Source organism: Macadamia integrifolia, chromosome 5 (assembly GCF_013358625.1).
Source record: "Macadamia integrifolia cultivar HAES 741 chromosome 5, SCU_Mint_v3, whole genome shotgun sequence".
Taxonomy (NCBI): Eukaryota; Viridiplantae; Streptophyta; class Magnoliopsida; order Proteales; family Proteaceae; genus Macadamia; species Macadamia integrifolia.
In genome coordinates, this window is record NC_056561.1 from 36017043 (window position 1) to 36027828 (window position 10786).

At 40.4% G+C, this 10786-nt stretch overlaps 1 protein-coding gene and 1 long non-coding RNA gene across 2 annotated transcripts; one reads left to right on the plus strand and one right to left on the minus strand.

Moving 5' to 3' along the window:
• The first annotated feature begins 748 nt into the window (after positions 1-748).
• Positions 749-6725, plus strand: LOC122080392. Its single transcript, XR_006140701.1, has 2 exons — positions 749-1443; positions 5893-6725. It is a non-coding gene; the product is annotated as an uncharacterized LOC122080392 (long non-coding RNA).
• A 606-nt stretch (positions 6726-7331) lies between these two features.
• On the minus strand, positions 7332-9432 carry LOC122080338 (B3 domain-containing protein Os04g0581400-like). Its single transcript, XM_042647290.1, has 2 exons — positions 9196-9432; positions 7332-8427 (listed from the first exon to the last, which is right to left on the minus strand). Exons 1-2 carry the CDS (start codon positions 9348-9350, stop codon positions 7680-7682), a joined length of 903 nt encoding a protein of 300 aa, XP_042503224.1. The 5' UTR covers positions 9351-9432; the 3' UTR covers positions 7332-7679.
• Between the last annotated feature and the right edge of the window lie 1354 nt (positions 9433-10786).

Genomic DNA, 10786 nt, shown 5'->3' on the forward strand with positions numbered 1-10786 from the left:
TGGCCCAAACATTCTTGGACAAATCCACCATTGGGAGTCCCTAAGTGTAGACACACAATTTTGTCACCCTCCCCCGACTATGATGACTCATGGATCATTGATGCAACTCTTCACTTCCAATCAAAAGCAAGGTAATTGACTGAGATAGCCCTACCCCAACACACTCCCTTCATACCCGAAAATCCTAGAAACCCTAGAAGCCTTTAGGTTGAAGAAAAGAGGGGGTCCAATTATGACATCACATATATAAAAGAATTTGATCCAAAGTAATCATTTGGATTGATAGTTCTCGAAGTCACGATTCCAACAATATATGGTATGTCAAAATATGACCGTCGGATCTCCCGCAATCATTCCCGGAAGATAGAACCCATCTGAACCCACCAAATCAGAATCTGAGAATATTTTGTGGAATATTCCCTTATAGAATATTCTGTGGAATATTCCCTTATAGAATATTCTGTGGAATATTCCATTATAGAATATTCGGTGGAATATTCCCTCACATCCCCTCCAAACAACCTCACATCCCTGTCGACACACCTGGCGGCCCTGCGCCCGCGCACCCCGTTCAAGCTCGCGGCCTTGCCCCATGTGCTGACCCCTCGGCGTACTCCGCACCTTCACTAGGGTACCTATGCCCCCACGCCCTATTGGTTGAAAAATCTGATTTTTTTACCCCATTGGTCCCTAAAACCTATAAATACACCCCCATTCCCCTTCCAAAATCACACTTGGTTGGCATACCCATTCCCCCTCCCTTAGGTGAGGTACTCTCATCCCTCTCGCCCTTGTTGGCCCCCTCTCTTGCCTAGCATGGCACCCCACTAGCCCCTCCCTTGCCTAGTATAGCACCCCCTTTAGCCCCTTTCCTTAGCTTGTTTGGCCCTTCTTTTGATGTTTGGACTTGTGGGATCCATGTTGGGATGCTAGTTATTAGAACCATGGTCTAATCAAATTTTGAAGTGCCGTCTAAGCCTTAGCCTTCCAATAGACCTTCCCTAGCCAAAGCCTTGCCGAAGTGCCACCAAAACCTTAGCCTTCCAGGAGACTTTTCCTAAGCCGAAACTCTGTCGAAGTACCGCCTAAGCCTTGGCCTTCTAGTAGCCTTTCCCTAGCCAAAGCTCTGTTGAAGTGCCACTAAAATCTTACCCTTTTATCACATTTTCCTAGCTGAAGCTTTGCCAAAATACTAGTCCAGGAACTAGCTTTTCCCTAGCCGAATCTCTGCCAAAATTCTACCTGACAACTAGCTTGGGAACCACTCTTCCCTAGCTAAACCTCTATCCAAATAGCAGAAAGATCACCACAGTCAGTTTCTCTAAAGAAAGGAAGTTGAAGGTCAATACCACCTTCCCCTGAGCTAGGAGAATTTATGAGAAAGTCCATATCCACACCAGCCGGGGCCCACCTCTCTTAACCCGAAACAATGGTTAAGCTTAGGTATAATCATTCACCAAAATTAGCAAAATGTAGATTCTTTATTTACCTTTTTTTTTTTTTTGCTAAAAGGATAATATTATTAAAATGAGACGGAATACATCAAAAGGAAAAACAAAAGAACAGGGTTGAAACCGCTAGACCAACTTGCAAACTCCATCTTCAGCATGGCCATCAGCAGAGAAGGCAAGCGAGCGATTTAACAGAATCTAAATTTGTGCCTATTCACAGCATCATTCTCAAGCTCAGCTACAATATGACTAGGGAAGGCTACCGAGTACTCTGAAACCATAGCCTTAGAAGCCTTCTTAGGTAAATAGTCTGCAACAATGTTTGCATCCCGAAAGCAATGAGAGATCTTCTAAGGAATAGACTCCAAGAAATGCAGAGCTGACATCCACTTTTGAATAGCAGACCAGGGAATCTGATTCTTCTAGATCACAGAGACCACTGACGTTGAATCAGATTCAATCCACACACTACCCGTAGCATTATGGGTGATAACCGTTAAGATTCCTTCTAAAACCGCCTCAAGCTCAAGCTTATAAATCTTCTTAATGCCTAGAAAAATGCTAAAGGAGTCACAAACCTGAGCATCATACCTCCAGCACCTGCGTTTCCAGGGTTGCCCAGGGAGGTGCCATCCACATTTATATTCATCCATCTAGGGGCAAGTTTACACAATGCACTTCGAGGGGGGGAGCGGTATTAGGAGCCTTGATTTCTAGGCCCAGATTTCTGCAACAGAGAACATTTGAAACCGATCTCTCCTCTTTGCATGATCCACCACTACGGAGAATAAGATCCTGTCTGATACTCTAAAAAATAAACCCAGTTGTCCTTGCCTTTGATTCATGCCTCCTCTTGTTTCTCTCCCACCAAATATAATAAGAGATAATAAGAAAGACCATCTTCCATTGCTTTTTAATGTTGAGAATATTAGCTTTCCTCTTCCACCATAGCAAGAAGCTCTCTATTGCCAGCTGGTTCTTCCACTAAATGCCAAAGCATTTAAGAAATTTTCCCTATAGAGAAACATCAAAGGGACATTGGAGGAAGATATGCTCAATGCTCTCTTCTATCATACCACAAAGATGACAGCAAGAAGCGAAGAGGACACCTCTACTTTTGACCATTTCATTCGTAGGAAGCTTGTAATGAATTAGACGCCATCTAAAGGTAGAAAACCTAGGAGGGAGATCTTTTTGCCAAATCAGAGAAGCCCAATGCACCTTAAGCGACTCCCTTTTGATATTTTTCCAGGCTGAGGCCGTGACAAAATTCCCCATTGGTTAAGGACCAAACACATGCATCCTCCATTTGCACCCTTGGGATTTTTATCTCCCTAATTTGATAAAAAAATATGCTTAAGCCAGGTAGAGCTTACCTCAGGAAGAGTCCATTCTCCGTCTCTCATAAAATCTCCCACTTTCATTGAAGTAGAAAAAGAGCTAAATCATTAAGATTGATCATCTCCGTAATGGATTGCTGTCCCCACCATTTATCTTTATAGAAATTAGCAAGCTGACCATTCCTAATGATCCACCTCTCCTTGTCGTCCACGTATGACCACATCCTTTTGATTACTGAAGCAATCGAGGATGGGCAACGACTTTTAAGAGTCCTACCATCCTTATTGACAACATGGCCTCTGAGAAACAAGGCAACAATAGATTTCTCCTTCTTTATTCTCTAGACAAGTTTACAGAGCATAGCCTTATTCGAATCTCTAAGCCTCCTTATACCCAGACCCCTTCCTCCTTGGGCTTGGACAAGGAATCCACTCAACAGTGATCGATCTCACTGTGTCCACCTCCCATGTCCAAAAAAAATTCTTCATCCATCTCTCTATTATAACAATGAGAGAAGAAGACCACCAGTACACTGAGAAACTGTGGGTAGGCATCCCTGCAATGATAGTTTTCACCAATTCCACCCTCCTTGCCATGGACAACAGTTTCCCTTTTCAGCCTACCAATTTGCTCTTGACCTTGTCCATAATCAGCAACAAGGTCTCTTTCTTAACTTTTCCCTTCAAAATTTTCACCCCAAGATATCTTGTAGGGAAATTACATACCGGAATACCCAGAGTATCAGAGATTCATTGCTTCCTAGCAGCTGAGATTTTTCTCATAAAGAGTTTGCTTTTTTCTAAGTTGATGCATTGACCAGAACAATCTTGATATTCAATCAAAAATTCTCTTAAATTTCTGACATACCTCATGGATGCATTGGTGAAGATTAAAATGTCGTCTACAAATAGAATATGAGCCGGGGTAGGGACCCCTCTTGGACCTTGATTCTTTATTTACCTTGTTTTAGTGTACATATGTAATTACCTTTTTTTAATGTATATATGTGTCATAATTTAGCCATGCCTGCGATATAGAAATAATTATGAAAAATGTTCGTTCTCAAACATTTAGTAGGAAGACCGGTTGAACGGGGTAGGTTGGGTACCTAACACCTTCCCAATTCTGAAACCTGACACGTACCCTATTCTCTGGACCAGACCAACTTCTGAGCCTTTTTCTTAGGAATTAGGCCTACTCCTTGGGTCCTAGGCTCATAGTCCTAGGTGGTGACTCCAAATCCTTTTTGTATGATCCCAATCCCTCGTGTTAGACCATCATCAAACCAGGAGGGTATACCTTCGAACCACTCCTCTCAAGAGAGAGAGAGAGCGGAGCCCTGCGAAATAGGCCCCCACATATCTCCGAATGGTGATGGGGTGGTGCGGGGCCTATGGAGACACACATCGAAAGAGAAAGATACATAGAGAGAGGAGGGAGGGCCAGAAAATTCTCCGACTGCTACCCTCACACTAAGATATTCCTTTAAGTTCCTCTTATTCTTCCCTAAGTCAAGAAGCTTCACTTCCCTTAAAAGCTACAAAGAGAGCCTACTTGGAAGTCACCACTCATCTTGAAACAAGAATCAAAGTATTGGGTCTTGCATCAAAGCATTGGAAGACCTCAACTCTTGAATCATGGCATGGGAGACTTCAACAAATGGAAGACCTCAATTGCTTTTTCTATTTTTAGATTTTCTATTGAGTTTTCATTTTCCTATGTATTTTGTGATTGGTCTATGTCACAACTTCAAAGTCTAAAAGATGGTTGTAGTCTCTGAGGTTAAAGGTTGTTGTCCTATATAAAGAGGACAAATCTTGAGTTATAGAGACACAATTGAATTAAAGAAAATTTCAAAGTTGCTCCAAGCTTCTTATGAACTTAGAAGAGTTATTCTTAGGAAACAATGTTGTGTATCACCCATCCTTGAAGATATTAGACTTTCAGTCAGCCTAGAAGAACTGAGCCTTCAACCTTAAAGAGTTGAAGTCACGCACTCACAAAGATCCCACCTAGAAGAGTTGAAATTTTGAAGCAATTATTTTCAGATTTAGACTGTGTAAATGTAGTAACTTGGCAGCCCTTTCAAGCTCTTTTTCATTTAGAATCGCAACAATTCCTATTTCATGAAAGTTGTAGCCATACTTCTTATATCTAATTCTCAATTTTAATCACCCCAACTTGATATCGGAGCAGAGAGTTATCTCCAAATTACTGGTCTAAGGTCATTCTATCCGAAATTAGTATTATCTACAAAGTCAAGTACTCTCCCGATCTTCGGGCAATCCCGTGAGAGAGATTGCATCAGAGACATAGTGGGAGCTTGCTTATGGTACACCGGCGGTGTGCCCAACCTAATCGATAAAGTCCATTAGGTTTCGTCCCTCCAGTGGAAGCAATGTAATTAAGTTAATCCAAAACATGGAATAATGAAATTAAAGTAATCTACCATTACAGTTCTTATAAATACCCTTTTTTATTATAGCTTCCAAACTTATACACGTCCTAGGTTTGTCGCTGGACTAATTATGGGAAAAGGATAACCACAACACGGGTGCACGACTAGCGCCTACTCTCTCTCTCCCCCTTTGCAATGATTCTCATGTCCCTCCTATGTGATATCCCATCCTGCACCCATTGGGATTGTCCATTGGCTTACCGCACACTGGTGGATGCCTATCCCTCTCTTACTATTTATAGAAGAATCACTAGTGAGATTCATTTCACTACACTGTAGGCTAGACAAGAAACATTCTACAAACAATAGGGGAAATGCATAATAAAAAGGATGAATTGATGTGTGTGTGAGAGAAAACTAGTATACGTTACTAAGCTATCTAAGCATACCTTTTTCTTATGTTTTGCCCTCATCGGTGTTAGATCACCTTAATTGCATTACTCTATAGAGTGGATGCAATATCATTGTATTTCATACATGTTTGTTAGACTTAAGGTTCTTATTTGCTTTAAGTTTCTTATTCTCTTATAGCATTTTTTATTTCCTTTTCCTTTGTTGTTGACTCTTGTGGTCGATATATTGTGTCTTATCTATATTAATGTGATTGGATCCTTGACAACTTTCATGGATTCTTCTCATCAGGTATGGGGACCGAATCAATTATGATGCAAGATCTGCTTAGATTGGCATTCGTGCAACCCATTCTAGTTGATGGGAAATGGAAATGTGTTGGGTTTTGGGGCAGCTGGATGGTAATCGAAGATATAATGTATCAAGGGAGGACTTTATTATTTGGATGGCCTCGTTTTCAGGGTCATTTTGTATGAAATCAGCCTAGAACATTGTTAGAAACCTATCATCATAGGTTGATTAGGCGGAGTCGATATGGTTCTCCAACCATATTCCTAGATATTCAACAATTGCTTGGGAGAATACTGCCTCCCCACAAAGGATTAGATTTGTAACCTCAAAGTTTTGGCTTCTCCGTATTGCATTTTCTGTCGGGCAGGAATAGAGAATAGGGATCACTTATTTTTTGAGTTCTCTATTACCAAAAAAATATGGAGAGATTTATTAAGTTTGTGTTCACTTTCTAGAAGACTTGGAGCAGACATCCTTTTTGAAGCAAGGTGGATTAGGAGTGGACGTTGAAGATTGGTGCAAAGTTGATATCCCTAATGTGATGAAATCCCACAGAAACATCTTCTTCTTCAGAAATGGGGAATTCATCATAAATTGATTGAGAGGAGCAATTCCATGTTGATCTGATTCGAGGATGTCTTTTGTTCTCCTTTCATTCATTTTTTTGGTTTGTCATTTTAGTTGCATCTCCTCTCCTTGAGTATGGAGTCTCTGAGGCTTAGAGTCCTGCCCTTGAGTTTTAAAGGCTGCCTTAGTATAATTTTTTTTTTTTTTTTCCATTTTGGAATAAATTGATTTACTTATCAGAATAAGAAAGAGAATGGCTTCTATTAGGCAAGCTGAGGTGCTTAACACCTTCATCGAACTATAAGATGACCCATATCTAGACAAATGGTTCGACCCGTCCCAATTGGATGAGTCATGAAGTCAATTTTGTTGTGAGTCATAGACCTTAATTCTAGGTGGTGACTCTGATCTTGTTCTCCCTCTATCCCAACTCTTCCCCCAAAGAGATGGGTGAGGTAGGACACGTTGCTTTAATCGTCATCCCGATGATCGTGTCGAAAAGCGCATGCCCTCATAGTGGCGACTCCATTGGGGATCTCTATGCTTGTATAATATAGGTCAGACATATGGTATGTTTGCATATATGTTGTACAATTATAAAAAAATATTTTTCGTCTATTTTATGCTTTTGTATGCTAACTTTGGTGGATCCCACTTAATTTTGTGGGCTTTCAGCAAAAGGGAATGGGTCGTCATATAGATGGACATATATAATGGAATCTAAAGGGTCTTTTCCCATCCTAAACTAACAACGTCATGTATCAAGGGTGCCATCGATATGATTAGAATACAAGGGGGTGACATCTTATAAAGTTTAAATTTAGGGGTGACACAATATTTTTTCCTAACAATTAAGATATTGAAAAACAGAATGCTGAAAAAAGTTCAGTAATTGAATAAACCAATTATGTTGGCTGAATCAATAGAATCAAACATATCCAAATCAAAGGTTAATCCAAGCAGAAATCCAACCCTTATTCGACCCACTTGTTTCCCAGAAGTTGGGTTTACTACAGCCACCCTCTTATATAAAAACTATTAAGTCAAACCACAACCATCAAATATAAATGACTAAAGTCTAAAACTCATATTAAACCCTACCCTAACTTAAAAAGACATTGTTCGGTGTATTGTGTATCAAGCTTATGCACTTCCCTTTGCGCACTTCATACTTAAGTAACCCTAATTTTCACCAAAAAGGAGGAAACCAGAAAGAAGGATCAAAGACCTTTGCCTTTTTCCATGGCTGCCCCTTCTGCCTGCCCTTGCCCAATAATCTTATTCTGGCCACTGCTGCTATTGCTGCTACTGGCATTGTCGCCATTGTTTCCGTAGCCACCACCACCACCATTGATCTCATCAAGGCACAAGTAATGGCAATCTTGGCCAAACAATCTAATCGTCTTAATTGGTACCCGGACGACATATTCTATGCCATAGTGCTTCTTAGCCAGGTACTTATTAGGCTGGTAGAAACGAACCATAAAGTTTGGTCGTAGTTGGTACTGGTTGACAAACGCCCTCCACCCCTTAGTGAGTACATAACTTCGGCTAGATTCCCAGAACTCGAATATCATATTCCATGCAATGTTTTGGTGATCCAAGAACACAAGGTTCTCCTTCTTGTAGTTGTATTTGGAAATCTTCAGGCAAGGAAAGTATGTTTCTGCAAACTTTCTTGGGATGATAAGCCTATTGAGATTGTTCACGTCACTTTGGTACAACATCTTCTCGAACAAGAATTCTTCTCCCCTTGGTGCAACTGTGTTACTTAAGATTGTGCTTGAAAGTATGGGACTGCTCATTAGGTTCTGAGCTTGAATGCTATAGGGAGAGAGTGTTGAGGATGATGAGGATGATAATGATGATAATGAACCGATGCTCAATGGAGCTTCGGATGCTGTGTTATTGCCATTATTGTCCATGTTCTTGATCACCTGCCTCTTGTTCTTTTCATTCTCCAAATTCCTGTAAGAAAACATCAAAAAGATTATAAGTTTTAGGGATTAGATGTTAGAAATTGAACAAACTCATCTTCGTAAGTGAGATGGCATCGTCTCCAGTTGCTTTGATACCTTATTCTCCATCTCATTCTCCAAAAGCCTGTGAAAAGCCTTGTCTTAACTTGTGCAAAATCCAGTGGTTCCGTCTGGTTCGGGTCCGAAGTAGAATTCTGAGCCCTAATTATGTTCATGCAAACATGGCTTTACTGGGTGGGTTCCTATTCTGACATGAAAAGTTCAAATTTTTCACAAGCCGACAGCCCAATGCATTATTACCGCGTGGCATCAATGAAGACTGTTTCTGACAATGTTTGAACTTTTGGTAATTACTGTTTATACGGTGGAGTTACATAGTCGAGTTTACCTTAGGCAGTCACTTAGTGTGTTTCTATGCGATGCAAGTTTTTTTCGTTATAGAGGTCGTAATTTTCCTCTTCTTCCATAGGAGAAAGATTTAGATCTGGTAAAGTGTGAGTCCGACGATTTGGGTTCGAGGTCAAGGTGGAAGGGCAGTCTTCTTCTTCTGAAGAATCATCAAACTCACAAGCGGCAATGCCGATGACTGGAAAAAGAGATTTTTTTTTTCCAGCTGCAGAGAGTATAGAATTGAGAATCATAACCACACCCCCCTTGTCACAACAAAGGAAAGAAGGGAAAGAACAATAACCAGCATGTGGTTCACACATGAAGCACTTGTGTAAAGCAACTGCTAAAGAGGGAGGACTCAACATACCTTGGTTTCTCCCTTGTATCATTGCCATTCTCTCTATCTTCAATCTTAAGACAGCCCGAAGAGTCTCTCTTATTTGATAATTCACTTTCTACAGTCGGTGATTTGTTGTAAGGCTTGAAAGCTGAGTTTTTAGGTGGGATCTGGGTGGTGGCCATGAAAGAAATTAGGCAAGAAAGGAAAAGTGTCTGATGGTAAACAAGGATATATGAGAGCTAGCTGTATGCAATTTGCATAATCTTTTGAAGCAATGTTCTTATACACAGTGACAGTTGTAGTGCATTTATTATAATACTGCAATTTCTATAGAGAAAAATATATGGAAAATGGACAACATTTTTATAAGGTGTTGGGCAAAAGCACCAACTTCAATGCTTACGAGACAAAGATGGATTGATGTACGTGTGATGGAAAACCAATATAAGCTACTAAGCATACCTTCTATCTTATATCTTGCCCCCCATTGGTGGTTGAAGTCATTCCTATCTTTAGTGAAGTGAAATGAATCTCACTAGTGAAGGACCAATGGGGTGTGTGATAGGTATCATTAAGGAAAGATATGGGGTTTTTTCAAAGGGAAATGAGAGAGATAGACACAGTGGAAGGTAACTTATGGTACACCGGCGGTGGGTCTAGCCTTTACCCATAATACTCCAACAACAAACCATAGATTTGTACAAGTTTGGAAACTAGAATAGATAAGATTATTTATAAAAATTAGTGACAGGTTACCTTAATTGCATTACTCCATAAAGTGGACTAGATTTTATCCCTCCAATGGATGCAATAAAATTAAAGTAATCCAATTTATGGATTGATGCAATTAAGGTAATCTGACATTACTTTTTTTTTATAAGGGTAATTTACAATGCCACCCCTTATAGAATGCCATTATTATAAGAACACTCCCTCTATTTCATCAAACTAGACTCAAACTCCCTGCCGTTAGTCATATAACAGTGAGGAGTTAAAATGACCAATATACCCTATTCACTGACCTCGTGTCTCAACTCTCACTATTTGGAACCCATTTCAAACCCTAGTTTCTCTCTCTTACCTCTTTGAAAAGATATGGATCTGAAACCAACCTCACTGAAAACCGGACATCGAGGCTAGCGGTGGTGTACAACTTTATCCGATGACAAAGAAGAACCCAGCACTCCGATGGTTACATTGGAAGCAAAAATGGTAGATCCAGATTTTGGCAGTGAAGTTGACACGACAGTATGGGTTGATGATGCCTAAGCAAGTCTTGCATCGTAGAGGAAGGTAAGGGAGGGTTGGGATATCAGGATGTGGCCGGATCGGAGAGATAGTCGCTGCAATTGGGATCACACATTTGCTAGCTTCTACCTTCGTTTGTGGCCATACACCCCAAGTCATACGTAGGCCATTGACACCCTCAGCATCCATTACTGCCATCTCCGACATCTCTTCCTCTTCTCTATTTCTTATTGGATTCGACATAAACAAAATCGAACAGAAAATTGGGTTTTATTTTCTTTTTCTTTTTAAAAAATAAAATTTTCTTTTTAATATCTTTCTCTCTCGGATAGAGATGGATGAGAGAGAGAGAGAGAGAGATAGAGAAGAG